Source organism: Nerophis lumbriciformis, linkage group LG03, assembly GCF_033978685.3.
Source record: "Nerophis lumbriciformis linkage group LG03, RoL_Nlum_v2.1, whole genome shotgun sequence".
Lineage (NCBI taxonomy): Eukaryota > Metazoa > Chordata > Actinopteri > Syngnathiformes > Syngnathidae > Nerophis > Nerophis lumbriciformis.
The window spans coordinates 47,549,098-47,570,532 of NC_084550.2; the positions used below are offsets into that span (position 1 = coordinate 47,549,098).

Sequence of the window (21,435 nt, forward strand, 5' to 3'; positions counted from 1 at the left end):
AGCGAGATCTCCGTTGCCCGGGAAACTGTTGACTGTAGCTATAGTGACAGCTCGCTTGCTATTTCGTATTACTTTGGTTTTCTGCAAACAACAAAGATGGCGAATGTCCTTGCGCAGTCTTTCTTGTTCGGATTACAAACAGATGCATCAAACAACTTGCTTTTTTATGATGACCAAACAATTATCTTTCCGTGTGGAAAAACGTGTGTTTGCCACAACTTTGTACACCAACGTCAGACATTCATATCCGGTAAGTTTTCGTGAAACTTAAAACGCTTTTATACGTGTTAAACTGTGCAATTTGGTCTTAAATGTATTACATTTCCAAGTGACGTATGAGAAACATTTAAAAGGGTGTCATGTGACTGTTACGTGACTATCCCAAGGTATTCCCCAAGATGGCGGTGTGTCAGGTAAACTCGTTCATTCATTTTTTTACCATTAAAGTTCATTTTATGTCCATTGAGCAATTGAATTGGGGTGTCAAATATTACAATTGATCAGCCCATCCATCCATTATTTACCACGTGTCCAACTGTTACTATATATTTGGTCAATTACAACTATCAGGCTTTTAGCCTCATGTTTGCTATTAAAGTGGGGTGACATATTTGTGTTCATGGCAAAGATACACTAATAGAATCAATCCAACTTTATTTGTGGACTCCATTAGATATAGCTGAACCAAAATGCTGGACAACATTGCAAGAAAGAGTATAAAACAACAACAGATAATCCATCCATCCATTTCCTACCGCTTATTCCCTTCGGGGTCGCGGGGGGCGCTGCAGCCTATCTCAGCTACAATCGAGCGGAAGAATGAATACAATAAAACTTTTTTAAAACTTTTTTTTATAAAAATGTTAATGTAATCTTAAAATTAAACTGCACTTTATTTTAATGTGTTTCCTATCATTTAGAATATGAAAGACATGACGACGAATGTATTTATAAAAAAAAAAAAAGAAAAGCATTCTAAATATTAATTAAATGCAATCAAAAGTTCGCTTACAATGGAGCCTAGGGAGTCCCGCTATTCTGCCTATAAAAGCCATCCATCCATTTTTTCCGCTTCTCTGAGGTCGGGTCGCGTGGGCAGCAGCCTAAGCAGAGAAGCCCAGACTTCCCTCTCCCCCATCCACTTTGTCCAGCTCCTCCCAGGACAGCCGGGAGACATAGTCTTCCCAGCGTGTCCTGGGTCTTCCCCGCGGTCTCCCACCGGTTGGACGTGCCCTAAACACCTCCCCAGGGAGATGTACGGGTGGCATGCTGACCAGATGTTTTAACCACCTCATCCGGCTACTCTGTACCTCATCTGGCTCCTCTCGATGTGGAGGAGCAGCGGCTTTACTCTGAGCTCCTCCTGGATGACAGAGCTTGTCACCCTATCTCTAAGAGAGAGTCCCGCCACCCGACGGAGGGAACTCATTTCGGCTGCTTTTACCTGGGATCTTGTCCTTTCGGTAATTAACCAAAACAAAAATCATGACCATAGGTGAGAACGTAGATTGACTGGTAAATTGAGAGCTTTGCCTTCCGGCTCAGCTCCTTCTTCACCACAACGGATCGATACAGCGTCCGCATTACTGAAGACGCCGCACCGATCCGCCTATAGATCTCACGACCCACTCTTACCTCACTCGTGAACAAGACTCCGAGGTACTTGAACTCGTCCACTGGGGCAAGATCTCTTCCCCAACCCGGAGATGGCACTCCACCCTTTTCCGGGCGAGAACCATGGACTCGGACTTGGAGGTGCTGATTCTCATCCCAGTCGCTTCACATTCGGCTGCGAACCGATCCAGTGAGAGCTGAAGATTCCGGCCAGACGAAGCCATCTGGACCACATCATCTGCAAAAAGCAGAGGCGTAATCCTGTAGCCACCAAACCGGATCCTCTCAACGTACGTACTGCGCCTAGAAATTCTGTCCATAAGATTTATGAAATGAATCGGTGACAAAGGGCAGTCCTGGTGGAGTCCAACTCAATGCTACGCTGATGACATGCAGATCTACATTTTAACTTGTCCATCACCTACACCAGCGTTTCTCAAAGTGTGGGGCGCGCCCCACTGGTGGGGAATAGAGACATGACAGGTGGGGCGCGAGGAACGGGAGGACATTTCACTTTCATTATTTTTTTTTAAATTATATTCTTAGATTTTTTTTTTTTTTTACTATGCTTTCATTTTCTATACACACTGTAAATCACTTTGTGATTCTGTCTGTGGAATCCGCTATATAAATAAATGCAAATTACTTATTTTTCCTGTAGGCTTTAAATGTCTCGGTAGGAGCGAAAGTTTGACAGACATAGCAACAGTAACTAATGGGGGCGGTGCTAAGCGGATCAAACTTTCGCGCGGATGGGTAGCAGGCTAATGTGTGAACCACAATTACACAAAATGGATACATTTGTGACTGGCACCTCAAAGGTCGTCGAGCCAGAGCCAGAGCCAGCGCCTGCAGAAAAACAAAAATCTGACGGGCCTTATCAACCATAAAGCCAACCGAAAAGAAAATATGATGAAGGGTATCTTAATGCTCTTGGACTCACGGCAGCGGTGGTGGAGGCAGAGAGACCCCTGTGTGTTCTGTGTCTAAAAGCGCTAGCAGCAGACAGCATGGGACCCAACAAATTAAAGAGACACCTCGAGACCACACACCCCAATCACGTCAATAAGCCACTTGATTTCTTTCAAATAAAACTGACAGAGTACCTTCAACAGGAGAAGCGCCTGGTAAAAGCTACATCAGTAAACAGTAACGCTCAAATGGCTTCATATAGAGTTGCATACAGAATTGCACAATGCAAAAAAACATGCTATGTCCTCGGTTTCACCTATGTGCTTATTTAGGTGTCTTAATTTAATAATAATCAGGCAACACGTTTCAACTCAATGCCTCGGATCGCTCCCGTTTATTAACAACTTCGAGAGTCCAAACTCTCCCTCCCTCCCGTGACGTCACACACTGAACACATGCTACGGTGGCTCGGACATGACAAAACAGTACATGACACCTCACACAATTGCTGAGCAGCTCATTCTCCCCGCTGCAATAGACATGGTGTCAGTCATGCTTGACGAGACAAGCGCAGCAAAATCAAAAGCTGTCCCACTGTCAAACGACACAGTTGCGAGACGTATATGCGACATTGCAAGTGATCTTGAGGAACAACTCGTCGACACATTAAAAGAAAGTCGTTTTGCTTTACAAGTGGACGAAGCTACTGACAGCAATACTGTTCATCGCATACGTCCGCTTTGTGAATGGCGAGTCACTGCGAGGATTTGCTGTTTTGCAAATACATAAAAAATAGAGCCACTGCTGATGAGCTGTTCAAGATAATGGACAGTTTCATCAAAGAACACGACCTTTAAATGTGAAAACTGTGTGGGCTTTTGCTGTGATGGCGCACAGCAAACAGACCATGGCAGGGTCAAGAAACGGGCTGCAGGCTCTAATAAAGAGGGTTGCGCCAAATGCGCATTGGACACACTGTGTCATTCACCGGGAAGCACTTGCGTCAAGGCAGCTCAGCCCCGAACTCAATGAGGTTTTAACAGATGTTGTGAGCGCGGTAAATTTGATCAAAACACGACCACTGAAAGCGCGACTGTTCTCTGCACTGTGTGAGGAAATGGGAGCTGATCATACAGCGGTGCTGTTTCACAGTGAAGCAAGGTGGCTCTCCCGGGGCAAAGTGCTGTCACTTGCCCTGTCTGATATAACTTGATGCAAGTTATACCACAGCTGCACAGTTATTTTATTTATTATTGAACTTGATGTTATGTTATGTTATTGAGTTTGAATGTATACAACTTGATGTTACTTGATGTTCAATAAATTTGAAAATGTTAAGCTTGGCATTAGCATTCTGTTGGGGCGATGGGGGCAGGTGGGGCTTGAAAACTCCCCCTTGTCCAAAGTGGGGGATGACAAAAAAAGTTTGAGAACCACTGACCTACACCAAACTCACCAGCAACTCACTGATACAAATGCCTGGATGAACAACAATGTCCTCAAACTTAACCACAGCAAAACATAACTCCTACTCATTGGTCTTAAATCCCTCACTCATTCAGTCAAATATAACTAACCTCCCCCTCCAACGTTGGTCTTAACTTGGACAATAAGTCCATGACCAACCAACAGCCTACCTACTGCCCGTCTCATCCTCTTTTTCTCCACCGCTGAAACACTAATTCATGCATTCATCACCTCCAGATTGGATTACTGCAACAGCATTTTTCATTCATCCCCTTTCTCTGGAACTCTCCTCCCTGACACATGTCACAAGTCAGAATCCCGAAAACGCCAAAAGAAATCAGTGTTGAAGAAATGCGGAAAAAACCCAACTCTTAAACTGATGCTAAGGGCTATAAATATTATTATTATTTAACACAACAATGAATTAGTATTTCACAAAAAAACATCACAAATGTTTTCTATGTCTTGCATCATTTGCCTTCTTGGATCCAATATAAACAATAGAAATGAATCAGGTACATTTGATATGAATTTCTATTAATTTTTGCTGTTTGTGTGTTTTGAAATAGCATCAGAGAAAAGCCAAGGCATTCGTGCGATGGCCCTCAGTCCCAACAGACGTTTCTTGGCCGTTTCAGAGCGTGGCTACCAGGCCGCCATTACAGTGTTTGACCTGCAAGATGACAAAGGAAGAAAGAGAAAACTTTTGTCTTCAGAAGACATTGTTGGTGAAGAGATTGTGTGCATGGCTTTCTCCCCTAATTCCAAGTATCTTTTGGCCCAAACGAGCGGACCAGAATGGATGCTTGTCTTGTGGCTTTGGGAAAAGCAGAACGTTGCGTCAACAAAGAAGATGACTAACTCAAATAACCCCGTCAACCAGGCGAGTCCCTCTCACTTGACCCGTGAAGCCCACGTCTCTATTATGTCCTAACTCGTGTCTTACTTCATCTCTGTTGATTTCAGGTCAGCTTCAACCCGTACAACAACACCCACGTCTGTGTGACTGGAAGTGGAGTGTTTCAAGTCTTGTGCTACTCAGAGGGAACTCTTAGGCAGACCAGCTCCCCAAAGGTTGAGTCCATGGACTTTGTGTGTCACGCTTGGATCGCTGAGGATCAGGTGATGACCGCAACCAGCACTGGTAGGCTGCTGGTCTTTCAAAATGGAGACCTGCACTGGGAGATGGACATGGCTGCACTGGAAGTGCCTGACAGGTCAGACATTTAACCATTCACTTGTTCCACTATTTGCCATTTACAGCTTGGGGGAACGGAGGCGCAAATGTGCAGTGCATGACCTGTTCTGTATGAAAAATATTATATTCTGTTGCTTCCATTAACCGTTCAACGAGTGTAACTACTGAGAATTGATGAACTCCAGACCACATAGAGTGTTGTGAGATTTAGATATGTGGACAAAGTTTAGAGCGCACATGAGCCTGGTGGTGTGATCTTTGTGGCAGCCAACAGCAAATATTAGGGGTTTGAAAAAAATTTTTATTAGATAGATAGATAGTACTTTATTGATTCCTTCAGGAGAGTTCCCTCAGGAAAATTTTTAAATGAATCGCGATTCTTATTTGTAATGATTCTAAATCGAAAAAAAACAAAAAAAACAATTTTATGTCCTGTCCAGCCACTTAGGAAACTCATATTGTTGATGTAGATGCCCATATCTGCTGTAAATATTTAGTGTTGGATAATTCTCTTGTTGCCCCATTTGTATTTGACTTTATTAAATGTTTAGGTAGAATTTTATTAAGCAAAATCAGTTTTCTTTTAAGTAATATAGACATTTATCACAGCTGTTATAGAGGCTTTTATTTAATCCTAGAACTGCCACCCGATGTTATTAAAAAGTATTGACTTTGAATTGAGAATAGTTTTGAATCGAAAATGGATTCTGGATTGAATCTTTACTCCCAAGAATCCAATTGAATCGAATTGCGTGGTACCCAAAGATTCACAGATTAAAAATGTTTGTAAAATTTGTATCAAGGCACAAATGTCAAACAGTTCCTGTCCCATTTAAATTGAGTCTGAGCCAACATTCTTTGTCGGGACTTTGTTCATGTGGATGCTCTCTCCTCCTGCCATGAGTTATTGCTGCGTTCCAGCATTCCGTTTTGTTGTTTTGCAGCGTTTCAGTTTCATTTTTGCATAGCCTTCCCTATGCTTAGGTGCCTTTCTAAGTGGCACTCGTCTTTTGTGTGTTTTTATAATTACATTAAAGGGGAAAATTATCACCAGACCTATGTAAGCGTCAATATATACCTTGATGTTGCAGAAAAAAGACCATATATTTTTTCAACCGATTTCCGAACTCTAAATGGGTGAATTTTGGCGAATTAAACGCCTTTCTAATATTCGCTCTCGGAGCGATGACGTAACAACGTGACGTCACATCGGGAAGCAATCCGCCAGTTTCTCAAACACCGAGTCAAATCAGCTCTGTTATTTTCCGTTTTTTCGACTGTTTTCCGTACCTTGGAGACATCAGGCCTCGTCTGTGTGTTGTCGGAGGGTGTAACAACACGAACAGGGACGGATTCAAGTTGCACCAGTAGCCCAAAGATGCGAAAGTGGCAAGAAATTGGACGTTTGTTCCGCACACTTTACCGACGAAAGCTATGCTACGACAGAGATGGCAAGAATGTGTGGATATCCTGCGACACTCAAAGCAGATGCATTTCCAACGATAAAGTCAAAGAAATCTGCCGCCAGACCCCCATTGAATCTGCCGGAGTGTGTGAGCAATTCAGGGACAAAGGACCTCGGTAGCACGGCAAGCAATGGCGGCAGTTTGTTCCCGCAGAAGAGCGAGCTAAACCCCCTGGATGTCTTGGCTCACACCGTCCCTTTTGCCACCGAAGATGATCAAGAGAAGAATATCGACCCTAGCTTCCCTGGCCTGCTGACGTCAACTCCAAAACTGGACAGATCAGCTTTCAGGAAAAGAGCGCGGATGAGGGTATGTCTACAGAATATATTAATTGATGAAAATTGGGCTGTCTGCACTCTCAAAGTGCATGTTGTTGCCAAATGTATTTCATATGCTGTAAACCTAGTTCATAGTTGTTAGTTTCCTTTAATGCCAAACAAACACATACCAATCGTTGGTTAGAAGGCGATCGCCGAATTCGTCCTGCTTTCTCTCGTGTCACTGGCTGTCGTGTCGTTTTCGTCGGTTTCGCTTGCATACGGTTCAAACCAATATGGCTCAATAGCTTCAGTTTCTTCTTCAATTTCGTTTTCGCTACCTGCCTCCACACTACAACCATCCGTTTCAATACATGCGTAATCTGTTGAATCGCTTAAGCCGCTGAAATCCGAGTCTGAATCCGAGCTAATGTCGCTATAGCTTGCTGTTCTTTCCGCCATGTTTGTTTGTGTTGGCTTCACTATGTGACGTCACAGGCAAATGGATGGGTGTTTATAACGATGGTTAAAATCAGGCACTTTGAAGCTTTCTTTAGGGATATTGCGTGATGGATAACATTTTGAAAAAAACTTCGAAAAATATAATAAGCCACTGGGAACTGATTTTTGATGGTTTTAACCCTTCTGAAATTGTGATAATGTTCCCCTTTAAACAGTTTTTTACCTGCACATTGCCTCCTCGACTTTTTTGCATCTTGGGAACACGGCAAGTATCGCCGTCATGCAGCGGCGGGGTGTGCGTTTCCCACCTAGGCCTTCAGTGATGTCCGACTTCAATTATTACCTCTCAAAATACCATAATTTATGTCACCACATGACCATTGCTGGAGAAATACTATACAGCAGTGGTTCTCAAACTTTTTTTGTCATCCCCCACTTTGGACAAGGGGGAGTTTTCAAGCCCCACCTGCCCCCATCGCCCCAACAGAACGCTAATGCCAAGGTTAACATTTTCAAATTTATTGAACATCAAGTAACATCAAGTTGTATACATTCAAACTCAATAACATAAAATAACATCAAGTTCAATAATGAATAAAATAACTGTGCAGCTGTGGTATAACTTGCCCATCCATCCATCCATTTTCTACCGCTTATTCCCTTTGGTGTTTAGTGTTGCCAATCAACCTATCCCCAGGTGCATGTCTTTGTAGGTGGGAGGAAGCCGGAGTACCCGGAGGGAACCCACGCAGTCACGGGGAGGACATGCAAACTCCACACAGAAAGATCCCGAGCCCGGGATTGAACCCAAGACTACTCAGGACCTTCGTATTGTGAGGCAGATGCACTAACCCCTCTTCCACCGTGCTGCCTGGTATAACTTGCATCAAGTTCAATAATAAATAAAATAACTTGCATCAAGTTCAATAATAAATAAAACAAAAGTGTTATAACTTGCATCAAGATCAATAATAAATCAAAAAAAGTGTTATAACTTGCATCAAGTTCAATAATAAATCAAATAAAAGTGTTATAACTTGCATCAAGTTCAATAATATATCAAATAAAAGTGTTATAACTTGCATCAAGTTCAATAATAAATCAAATAAAAGTGTTATAACTTGCATCAAGTTCAATAATATATCAAATAAAAGTGTTATAACTTGCATCAAGTTCAATAATAAATCAAATAACTTGCATCAAGTTCAAAATAAATAAAATAAAAGTGCCACTTTGCAATCTTTGCAAAAAAAAGGAGGAGCTATGTATTTGGCAAGACAGGGCAAGTGACAGCACTTTGCCCCGGGAGAGCCACCTTGCTTCATTGTGAAACACATACTTGCCAACCCTCCCGGATTTTCCGGGAGACTCCCGAAATTCAGCGCTTCTCCCGAAAACCTCCCGGGACAAATTTTCTCCCGAAAATCTCCCGAAATTCAGGCGTACCTGAGTGACGTGTCGACAGCATGTTTTCACGTCCGCTTTCCCACAATATAAACAGTGTGCCTGCCCAATCACGTTATAACTGTAGAATGATCGAGGGCGAGTTCTTGGTTTCTTACGTGGGTTTATTGTTAGGCAGTTTCATTAACGTCCTCCCAGCACGGCAACAACACACAACAGCAGTCACGTTTTTGTCTACCGTAAAGCAGTTCGTCTGCCGTAAACAGCAATGTTGTGACACTCTTAAACAGGACAATACTGCCATCTAATGTACATGCATATGTGACATTAACATCTAGGGCTTTTAGAGAGTGCAGTGCACAACTGCGCACACAACAAGGAGACGAAGCAGAATGCATCATCAGAGAGGGTGTTCCGCATGGTTAGAAAAATAGTGACAGAGAATAGAACAAGGATGGACAATTCAACCCTTAACTCAACAATGAGTAGATGAGTGTTACGTGTGTGTATACCGCGCTCACATCTGTTAAAACCTCATTGAGTTCGGGGCTGAGCTGCCTTGACGCGAGTGCTTCCCGGTGAATGACACGGTGTGTCCAATGCGCATTTGGCGCAAGCCTCTTTATTAGAGCCTGCAGCTTGTTTTTACAAGCAAAAATAGAATAGAATACTTGACTTTCAGTGAATTCTAGCTATATATATATATATATATATATATATATATATATATATAAAAGAAATACTTGAATTTCAGTGTTCATTTATTTACACATATACACACACGTAACACTCATCTACTCATTGTTGAGTTAAGGGTTGAATTGTCCATCCTTGTTCTATTCTCTGTCACTATTTTTCTAACCATGCGGAACACCCTCTCTGATGATGCATTCTGCTTCGTCTCCTTGTTGTGTGCGAAGTTGTGCACTGCACTCTCTAAAAGCCCTAGATGTTAATGTCACATATGCATGTACATTAGATGGCAGTATTGTCCTGTTTAAGAGTGTCACAACATTGCTGTTTACGGCAGACGAACTGCTTTACGGTAGACGAAAACGTGACTGCTGTTGTTGTGTGTTGTTGCCGTGCTGGGAGGACGTTAATGAAACTGCCTAACAATAAACCCACGTAAGAAACCAAGAACTCGCCCTCGATCATTCTACAGTTATAACGTGATTGGGCAGGCACACTGTTTATATTGTGGGAAAGCGGACGTGAAAACATGCTGTCGACACGTCACTCAGGTACGCCTGAATTTCGGGAGATTTTCGGGAGAAAATTTGTCCCGGGAGGTTTTCGGGAGAAGCGCTGAATTTCGGGAGTCTCCCGGAAAATCCGGGAGGGTTGGCAAGTATGTGTTTCACAATGAAGCAAGGTGGCTCTCCCGGGGCAAAGTGCTGTCACTTGCCCTGTCTTGCCAAATGCATAGCTCCTCCTTTTTTTTGCAAAGATTGCAAAGTGGCACTTTTATTTGATTTATTTTGAACTTGATGCAAGTTATTTGATTTATTATTGAACTTGATGCAAGTTATAACACTTTTATTTGATATATTATTGAACTTGATGCAAGTTATAACACTTTTATTTGATTTATTATTGAACTTGATGCAAGTTATAACACTTTTTGATTTATTATTGATCTTGATGCAAGTTATAACACTTTTGTTTTATTTATTATTGAACTTGATGCAAGTTATTTTATTTATTATTGAACTTGATGCAAGTTATACCAGGCAGCACGGTGGAAGAGGGGTTAGTGCATCTGCCTCACAATACGAAGGTCCTGAGTAGTCTTGGGTTCAATCCCGGGCTCGGGATCTTTCTGTGTGGAGTTTGCATGTCCTCCCCGTGACTGCATGGGTTCCCTCCGGGTACTCCGGCTTCCTCCCACCTACAAAGACATGCACCTGGGGATAGGTTGATTGGCAACACTAAACACCAAAGGGAATAAGCGGTAGAAAATGGATGGATGGATGGGCAAGTTATACCACAGCTGCACAGTTATTTTATTCATTATTGAACTTGATGTTATTTTATGTTATTGAGTTTGAATGTATACAACTTGATGTTACTTGATGTTCAATAAATTTGAAAATGTTAACCTTGGCATTAGCGTTCTGTTGGGGCGATGGGGGCAGGTGGGGCTTGAAAACTCCCCCTTGTCCAAAGTGGGGGATGACAAAAAAAGTTTGAGAACCACTGGTGTAGTGACAGTGCTGCTAATCGCTAGCTGGCAGCTCGGGCCCCATACCGCCGGTCGTTGCTAGATAGTAGTTATGACAATAATTACAGTGATAATTTTGGTCATAATAAACATTTTAATATTGCTACATCTCTACCTCGTTTAGCTTCACGAGAGTGACAAAACTCCCTAGTAATACAAACTACAAGCAGAATATTCATATTATCACCTCTCTGATCAATCCAAACTAGGCTGGAATTTTTGTTTAGTTTTATGTGTTAACATGAGTAAAATATTTCAAATCTAATTAATGGTCACATAATCCAGAACAAGTAATAAGAAAACAATTAAAGGCCTACTGAAATGCGATTTTCTTATTCAAACGGGGATAGCAGGTCCATTCTATGTGTCATACTTGATAATTTCGCAATATTGCCATATTTTTGCTGAAAGGATTTAGTAGAGAACATCGACGATAAAGTTCGCAACTTTTGGTCGCTGATAAAAAAGCCTTGCCTCTACCGGAAGTAGCAGATGAGTAGCGTGACGTCACAGGTTGTGGAGCTCCTCACATCTGCACATTGTTTACAATCATGGCCACCAGCAGCGAGAGCGATTCGGACCGAGAAAGCGACGATTTCCCCATTAATTTGAGCGAGGATGAAAGATTCGTGGATGAGGAAAGTGAGAGTGAAGGACTAGAGGGCAGTGGGAGCGATTCAGATAGGGAAGATGCTGTGAGAGGCGGGTGGGACCTGATATTTAGCTGGGAATGACTAAAACAGTAAATAAACACAAGACATATATATACTCTGATAGCCACAACACAACCAGGCTTATATTTAATATGCCACAAATTAATCCCGCATAACAAACACCTCCCCCCTCCCGTCCATATAACCCGCCAATACAACTCAAACACCTGCACAACACACTCAATCCCACAGCCCAAAGTACCGTTCCCCTCCCCAAAGTTCATACAGCACATATATTTCCCCAAAGTCCCCAAAGTTACGTACGTGACATGCACATAGCGGCACGCACGTACGGGCAAGCAATCAAATGTTTGGAAGCCGCAGCTGCATGCGTACTCACGGTACCGCGTCTGCGCATCCAACTCAAAGTCCTCCTGGTAAGAGTCTCTGTTGTCCCAGTTCTCCACAGGCCAATGGTAAAGCTTGACTGTCATCTTTCAGGAATGTAAACAATGAAACACCGGCTGTGTTTGTGTTGCTGCAGCCGCCCGCAATACACCGCTTCCCACCTACAGCTTTCTTCTTTGCTGTCTCCATTGTTCATTGAACAAATTGCAAAAGATTCACCAACACAGATGTCCAGAATACTGTGGAATTTTGCGATGAAAACAGACGACTTAATAGCTGGCCACCATGCTGTCCCAAAATGTCCTCTACAATCCGTGACGTCACGTGCCGGCGTCATCATACCGAGACGTTTTCAGCAGGATATTTCGCGCGAAATTTAAAATTGTACCGTATTGGCATGTGTTGCAATGTTAAGATTTCATCATTGATATATAAACTATCAGACTGCGTGGTCGGTAGTAGTGGGTTTCAGTAGGCCTTTAAGCATAGCCATCTATATTTATGCAATAATTCATCTTTATGTTGTCAACATTGACTGTAAAAAGAAATAATGCATGTCTTTTCTGCCTAGACAAGTAGAGATGAAGAAGACCAGAGGCAGAGATGTCAACCAGGGCCCCGCGTTGTTTCCAATCACGGCTCTTGTAAAATACTCCAAAGGTTTCGCATGCTCGACAGGACCCGATGCCGTCTGTCTTTATGAAAAGACCGCAAAGAACACGTACAGAAAGAGCAAAGAGATACTGGTAAATGTCGACTCATTTCCAGCTAATGACAACAATGTACATTCTAAATGTTTGCATGTGCGTGTGTCAGATCCCACGCCATCGTTACGGTGGGAACGCGCCTTCTGTAGACGGTCAGCAGATCACCAGGATGTGCATGAGTCCATCAGAGCAAACTCTGGCAGTCAGCACGGACAGAGGACAATTGTATGGCATCAACATGTCCTCTGTGCTCATGAACAAGGTACCCTGACAAAAGGAATAATACAAGTTGATATCTTACATGTTTCCATTCCCGGTGCCTTCATGTCACCCCATGTCAAATGTGCTGACTTGCACTTATTATCAGTGTCCAACATATAGGGCTATTCAACTAAATAGTTTTTGGGGGTCACATTTCCAGAAAGCTAAGGACCGGGGGCCTAGTGGTTAGAGTGTCCCCCCTGAGGTCGTGAGTTCAAACCCCGGCCGAGTCATACCAAAGACTATAAAAATGGGACCCATTACCTCCCTGCTTGGCACTCAGCATCAAGGGTTGGAATTGGGGGTTAAATCACCAATTGCTGTGCTGCCCACTGCTCCCTTCACCTCCCAAGGGGTGGAACAAAGGGATGGCTCAAATGCAGAGGACAAATTTCACCACACCTAGTGTGTGTGTGGCAATCATTGGTACTTTAACTAACTTAACTTTGCTTCCTTCTTATTTTGTATATTCCTGAGAACCACATTGTCATTATGGGGTATTGCATGTAGAATTTTGAGGACAAAAATGAAGTTACCACAGTGTTTTATGTATGCCAGCAATAATAACATTTCAATGCAATGATCTGCGATTGTTTACAGTGGTCCAAGTTGCTCTATAAAACAGGAGCACTCTCGTGTTTTTAGGAAATCGCTGCAAAAATGTTTGTCTCCAAAGTTTTTAACTGAACTCGGGAGCTGGTATGGTGGATTTGGCCCGCAGGCCGCTGGTTGAATAGCCCTGCAATAGAATATGTAAAAAAAAAAAAATCTAACAAAAATGTGTGTGTACTTGTCTTAAGACTGACTTTGCAGTACTCTACTTCATCCACTAGGACAGAAGACTACATTTTGAGGTTTTGTCGCTGCCCTTCCACTCAAAATCTATCACTGACGTGTCTGTCTGCACCTGGAAGCCAATTGTAGCCACCAGCTCTCTGGACCATTCAGTCTGCATCTGGAACTATGAAACCAAGTAAGAATGAAACCGTTTCAATGCTGCGTCATCATCATAATTGGAGCTTCACAATTATTTTGGCTTAATTTGCCACATGTATTTTACAAATATGTATGTTTCTACATGCAAATATATATAAGTTTAACAACTATGTGAGGATGTGTAAACAAAATATCTTCCTAGAAATGGTCTATGCTTGAATAACTGTGAGGATGCAAATAAAATGATCTGGATGAATATGTTCTATGCTACAAGAAGGAAGATCATACACAACTTTAACAGGACTTCAACTCAAAACACATCTCACTAAAAAGTTGTTACAGAGGTTGTGTTTGTAAAGTAGACATAAGAGTGCTGCTAGTAGAGATTATGTTTATAATGTAGATGTATTAATGCTCAGTATTTCTGCAGAAGTTGTTTGTGAAGTGGATGTATTAGTGCTGCCAGCATTCCTGTTGAACTTGTGTTTGTTTAATAGACGTATGAGTGCTACCAGCATTCATGCAGAAGTCGTGTTTTTCAAATAGATGTATGAGTGCTGCCAGCATTGCTGCAGAGGTTGTTTGTAAATAGACCTATGAGTGCTGCGAGTATTCCTGTCAAAACTTTTTTTTTTAAATTGACATGAGTGCTGCCAGCATTCATGCAGAAGTCGTGTTTTTGAAATACATGCATGCATAAGTGCTGCCAACTTTGCTGCAGAGTTTGTTTCTAAAATAGACGTATGAGTGTCTCTAACATTTCTGCAGAGGTTGTGGTTGTAAAATAGACATATGGATACTGCAAGCACAGTTGCAGAAGTTGTGTTTATAAAATAGATGTATGAGTGCTGCCGTTGAAGGGATGGGGGTGAAACCGTACGCCGCTCAGTGCATCACATTGGTAAGGAGATAAAGTTATTTGCTTCAGATAGGGTCAAGTGTCTGTGGTGACAACAAGGTGAGTAGTACAAAGAAAGGTGGGTCTTGTATACAGTCAAGATGGAGTTGAGATTGTCATGGTCTGGGGCTGCATGAGTACTGCTGGCACTGGGGCCAGGGGGGCTACAGTTCATTGAGGGAAACATGTACGCTAACGTGTACTGTGACGTACTAAAGCAGAGAAATGACCGCAGGGCAGTATTCTAACATGATAATGGCCCAAACACATCTCCAAGACCACCACTGGGTAAAGCTGAGTGTACTGTCGATGTGCTGTAGTGCCGTGTTTCTTAACCATTGGGCCGCGAGCGCCCTCTTGAGGGACACATAAAAATATCTGTTTATAAGGTGTGGTCCGTATGAGGCGCAGCGGTACTCAGTTGTAATACACTTTTCCACCACTTATGGCAGTAATGACAATATCAAACAAACAGAAGAAGTCTGGAGCTAAAGTCATGCACAAATTTCTTAAGCGAAAAATGTATGCACTTTATTTGTATTGACAGTTTAGTTAAGAAACATATTAATTATTAATTTAGTTTATTTATTTTAGCACTACATATTTGTATGTAAATGCATTTTTCACCAGTTATTAATGAGTCCCATTTGATGCAGTATATTTGGTTAGTATGTACTTATTTTTCCAATCAGCCTGCCTTACTGTAAACCTTGATAATAACATTTGTGATTAACACATGGTTTCATGTCAGTTATATAAAATGTGTTAGTTAACAACCTAACAACTTTTATATAACTGACCTGCAAGTAGGTTGATATAATTAATGAATACGATTAAAATCAGGAGTAAGATTACTAATTCAGTGTTAAAATGTTAGTATGCCCCCGGGGCCCTATAGTAGAAAAGTTGTGTCCTAAAGTAAAAAAAAAAAAAAAGAACCCCTGATTTAGTGAACAAGCATGACTCCAGACCTTAAACCTTTTGAGCATCCTGAAAGTGAAATTGAAGGAGAGCAAGGTTTGTAACATCCATCATCTCTGTGACGTTGTCATGGAGGGGTTACTGCAGTGACGTGCGGTGAGGTTGATGGCTGGTGAGGCACTGACTTCATCACAGTCAGATTTACAAACATATGAACCCTAAAGAGTATCTTATTCACCATTTGATTGGCAGCAGTTAACGGGTTATGTTTAAAAGCTCATACCAGCATTCTTCCCTGCTTGGCACTCAGCATCAAGGGTTGGAATTGGGGGTTAAATCACCAAAAATGATTCCCGGGCGCGGCGCCGCTGCTGCCCACTGCTCCCCTCACCTCCCAGGGGGTGAACAAGGGGATGGGTCAAATGCAGAGGACAAATTTCACCACACCTAGTGTGTGTGTGTGACAATCATTGGTACTTTAAATTAACTTTAACTTTACACATACAAACTGTAGCACACAAAAAAGCACATTTAATAAAAAACGTTATTATGGTCTTACCTTTACTTATAAATGTGCCGCTGTTGTGCTGGATTAATGAACCCCCTGATGGGAGTGTTACATCAACTAAAGCCCTCACTTCAACTTTCCACGTGCAAGATTGAATCTATTTAAAAAAGTGTAACCGAGGGTTTATAAATGTCGCCTATACTGTATGAAACTACAAAATAACAAACACGGAGGCTCCAGTTTACACGAGGACCACTTTATTTACCTTCTTTCAAAAACTTCCGCTCCATTCAAACGTGTCAAAATTCCGCTCTTAGCGCCTTCAAAATAAGAGCTCAAGGCATATAATGTATAACAGCGCATAACAAGAACTTAACATCACAAAGAGGAAAGCCCATAAAAATAGGTTACAAAAGTTATTTAATAAGAAGCCAAAAAGTGCAAAAACAATAATGTTCGTGTTGGAGGAGTTGTGAATTAGGTACACCTGCAGTCTGCAGGTGTACCTAATGTTGTGGCCCTGCAGTCATTCACAACTCCTCCAACACGAAGATTATTGTTTTTGCACTTTTTGGCTTCTTATGAAATAACTTTTTTAAATAGATTCAATCTTGCACGTGGAAAGTTTAAGTGTGGGCTTTAGTTGATATAACACTCCCGTCAGGGGTTGCCGTGCATTCTACGGCGGGGGTGCAGGAGGCGAGCCTCAGCCAGTGCGTCTTTTGCAGCCGTTTTATGATCGCTCAGCACAAGAAATACGTTACACACATACAGTTGTTGACAAAATACACTGTACATTATATACTTCAGCTAACTAAACTATGGAAATGTATAATATAATTCATATAGCAATACGGTCTCACTGCACAGCAGACCAGCAGTTAGCCGAGTCCGTCCATGTTGAGGCACTGAGTGACGTGCCTCGACTGGCTGCTGTTCACCGCACCGTCTCTTCTCACAGTATTTGAACGGCAAATGTGAAAATTCAGCGATTTTGAATAAAAATAATCTAAAACTGGTGAAGTTAAATGTAAAATAACTTCATAGTATAATCACTGGATACATTTAACAATTTAATATATATTGTTTTCTTTTTACATTTTTTTTCTTTCCATGATGGCCTCACCTGCCTCTAGTGACTGCACGTCACTGGGTTACTGTGACGTTCAAGTGAACTTCATGCCCAGGAGAATTAAAGCAGTACTGAAACATAATATTACGTTTGTACATTTTCACTAAGGGGTGTACTTACATTTAGTACCAGCGGTTTAGACTTTGATGGATGTGTGTTGACTTATTTTGAGTAAAGAGTACCGTATTTTTCGGAGTATAAGTCGCACCGGAGTAGAAGTCGCACCTGCCGAAATGGCATAATAAAGAAGGAAAAAAACATATATAAGTCGCACTGGAGTATAAGTCGCATTTTTGGGGGAAATTTATTTGATAAAACCCAACACCAAGAATAGACATTTGAAAGGTAATTTAAAATAAATAAAGAATAGTGAACAACAGGCTAAATAAGTGTACGTTATATGATGCACAAATAACCAACTGAGAACGTGCCTGGTATGTTAACGTAACATATTATGGTAAGAGTCATTCAAATAACTATAACATATAGAACATGCTATACGTTTACCAAACAATCTGTCACTCCTAATCGCTAAATCCCATGAAATCTTATGCGTCTAGTCCAGGGGTGCTCACACTTTTTCTGCAGGCGAGCTACTTTTCAATTGATCAAGTCGTGGGGATCTACCTCATTCATATATATAATTTATATTTACTTATTTATGAAATGTATATTTTTGTTAACAAGTTAATGATAATGCAAGCATGTTTAACACATATAGTTAATATTGTTAATAAATTAAAGGTGTTTAATGATAATACAAGAATCAGGGGTGCTCACACTTTTTCAGCATGCAAGCTACTTATAAAATGATCAAGTCAAAATGATGTACCTACTACAAAAATGCAAAACATATATTTATTTCTAAATATATTGAGGATTCTTTATATCAACAATGTATGTTGATGTACATGCATAACCGCATGAGCCAATATTGCACAACACAACACAATTAACTATGTACATTTTTTGTCATTACCCGAGTTTACTCTGATGACTTGCACTGAATTGAATCAGTCAGGGATGCATAGTCCGGACAGTAGCTGCTGACAGCCAGCCTCAAGCACACTTCCAAATGTTCATCAGTCATGGTGGAACGGTACTTGGACTTAATGATCTTCATGTGGGAAAAGGCTGACTCACATAAATAAGTGGAGCCGAATAATGCAGTCAAGGAGGTAGCACATTTCCTGATGTTGGGGTACTTTACCTCTGTGAGTAAGTTCCAGAACTGTCCATGAGCTCTGGACTTCAGCTCATTGTCGGCTTGCAGTGTCAAAATCTCATCTTCCACTCCAGAAGAGTTCAGGTGAAATAGTGTTGCAATTTGTGATGCGAGGGAATCAACCTCAGCATCTTCCCAAAAAGGATAGCACATGAATGTAGCGACTGGCTTGAGCAAAGAACAGTCTTCGTTTGTCAAACTCTGACAGACAATTGTCAATCTGCTCTGTGTAGCGTGCACTGTCAAGTTGCACACAGGCCTTCCCTTGCATCTCCAGCTCTGACGCCAGGTTCTGGAAGTTTGCCAAATCATGGCGCTGCAGCTTTGAGGAGAGATGTTTCATCTTTTGTTTGAAAGCATTAACTGAGCTGATCATATTGATCACTGTTTTGTCTTTTCCTTGCAGCTCTAGATTAAGATCATTCAACATGTTGGTCAGATCGGTTAAAAATGCCAAGTCTAACAGCCACTGACCGTCATTTAGTTGCGTGTATTCTGCATGTCCAGCTGCTACACGGAAAAACTCCTTAATCTCTGGACAGAGCTCTCGAAATCTTTGCAGGAATTTCCCTCGACTAAGCCATCTCACGTCAGTGTGCAGCAACAACTCAGAGTGGTCGCAGTCAGCCTTCTCCAGATGTGCACGAAATAATCGTCTTTGAAGAGATCTGGCGCGAATAGAACAGGCGATCTTCATTGCAACATCCATGATCTCCTTCATGTTGAGCATTTTAGCGCATAACGCTTGTTGGTGGATTATGCAATGGTAATTTAGGAAGTCCGGGAAATCATCGTCCTGCCTGCACTTGGCAATAAATCCATTCAAGCGGCCAACCATTGCGGGAGCTCCATCCGTGGTGATAGACATCAGTTTGTACACTGGGAGCCGAGTTTTCTCCACAAAGTTTTTAAACGACTGAAATATGTCCTCTCCTCACGTCTGTTCTTTCATGGGCAGTAATGTTAATAGCTCTTCTTTTGTAGTGATATCACTAAACACCATACGGATGAAAATGCACATCTGGGCTGTGTCACTCACGTCAGTAGATTCGTCCAATTGCAGTGAGAAACACTCGCAATCTCCGATGTCCGTCCAAAGTTGCTGGGTTAAATCCTCAGCCATGGCTTCACAGCGCCGTGTAACTGTACATCTTGACAGCTGGAGAGCTTTGATCGAAGATAATATTTCTGCCTTATTTTTAAAGTCTCGGAACAATGAGTCAGCTGCTTCAACGAATGCCTCCTTTACCATCTCTCCGTCTTGGAAGGACTTCTTGTTATTAACGATGATGTGACTCACCCTGAATGATGCTTCGGTGGCGACTTTCGCTTTTGAAGTTTGTTGTGTGAAAAAGGACTGCTGTCCGGACAACTGGGATTTCAGTTCCTTCACCTTTCTCTTTCTCAGCTCGCTTTTCAGCGGGAAGTCGGTGTCGTATTTTCCATGAATAGTCCGAAAATGCCGCTCCACATTTCCCTTCTTTGGTATTGCGATGGCAGATTGGCAGATGAGGCAAACGCACGTCGAAAATGTCATCGTGAAAAAAAAGTCCTCCTCCCATTCCGTATGAAAGTGATAAGTTTTTGTCTTCTTACTTGGTCCAGCTCCCCCACTCATTTTTATACACTTAAGAGAAAAAACCGAGGGCTGAAAATTGGCGGTAACTGGCTGACAAGCTTGTTAGCTTTGCTGCACTGAGCACCGTTGTTTGCGCATGCGCAGTGACCTAAGTGTCAGAAAAACGAAGATGTCATCTGACTGGCTGCCCTGTTTATCAATCAAAAGACGGGGTGGATGATAGGCTGGCGTCGATTTGCATTACATTAAAAAAAATAATAATTTTGCATTACATTAAAAAAAAAAAAAAAAAATTATTTTATTTATTTATTTTTTTTTTTAATGTAATGCGATCTACCAATACTACCTTTGCGATCGACTGGTAGATCGCGATCGACGTATTGAGCACCCCTGGTCTAGTCTCTTCCGTGAATGAGCTAAATAATATTATTTGATATTTTACGGTAATGTGTTAATAATTTCACACATAAGTCGCTCCTGAGTATAAGTCGCACCACCGGCCAAACTGTGAAAAAAACTGCGACTTATAGTCCGAAAAATACGGTAATTGTACTGTTATCCAAGCCGTACACTAAAAACTCTATGTTGTATCAATTGTTCAGTGTTGTCATAATGAAAAGATGTCAAAAATATTTGCAGAAATGTGAGGGTTGTACTCAAAAAAGTACTATTAACATGTCAGATTTAAGACCCATGATTTTAAGACCCCATCTTGGAGTCTTGGAAGCCTCAAAATAATGCACATGATAGCTGTCAAGAACAGCTCCTAACTCACTGATGATTTGTGTAACTATGACTACAATGTGTCCCCAGGATAGGCAGTGTTATCTTTAAGATAAGATGAAACCATACCTGTAAATACTACATTGTAATTCATGTGTATCTCTGTCTGTAATAACAGAATATTGGAAGTGTTCAAAGAATTCCAAGAACAACCATACAGTGTGGCCCTCCACCCTACGGGTCTCTTCATACTTGTGGGATTTTCAGACAAACTCCAGCTAATGGGTTTGCATATGGATGACATCTGCACGTTGAAGGACTTCACCATTCAAAACTGCAAAGAGGTAAATGGATTTTTTTTGTTTGGTTAGTCATACCAGAGTATCCTCATAGACCACCTCCAAAACAGACTTCCATTTTACATTTTTTTACTGAATTAAACACCTGCGTATTCAGATAAAGGATGGATTTGGATTTAAA

The 21,435-nt window shown here is 41.6% G+C and overlaps 1 protein-coding gene across 3 annotated transcripts in view; it reads left to right on the top strand.

Annotated features, from left to right (window-relative positions):
* cfap57 (cilia and flagella associated protein 57) overlaps positions 1-21,435 on the top strand; it is a 70,516-nt gene continuing 49,081 nt past the window's right edge. For 2 of the 3 annotated variants that reach the window (XM_061938103.2, XM_061938111.2), the window contains exons 1-7: positions 1-250; positions 4,563-4,876; positions 4,960-5,210; positions 12,637-12,811; positions 12,882-13,034; positions 13,867-14,006; positions 21,134-21,299. In XM_061938103.2, the coding sequence (XP_061794087.2) occupies positions 97-250; positions 4,563-4,876; positions 4,960-5,210; positions 12,637-12,811; positions 12,882-13,034; positions 13,867-14,006; positions 21,134-21,299 (1,353 nt within the window). In that variant the 5' untranslated portion in view covers positions 1-96. Of the gene's footprint in view, positions 414-4,562; positions 4,877-4,959; positions 5,211-12,636; positions 12,812-12,881; positions 13,035-13,866; positions 14,007-21,133; positions 21,300-21,435 lie in introns of all 3 variants that reach the window. The other variant, XM_072912841.1, reaches the window with a different exon arrangement.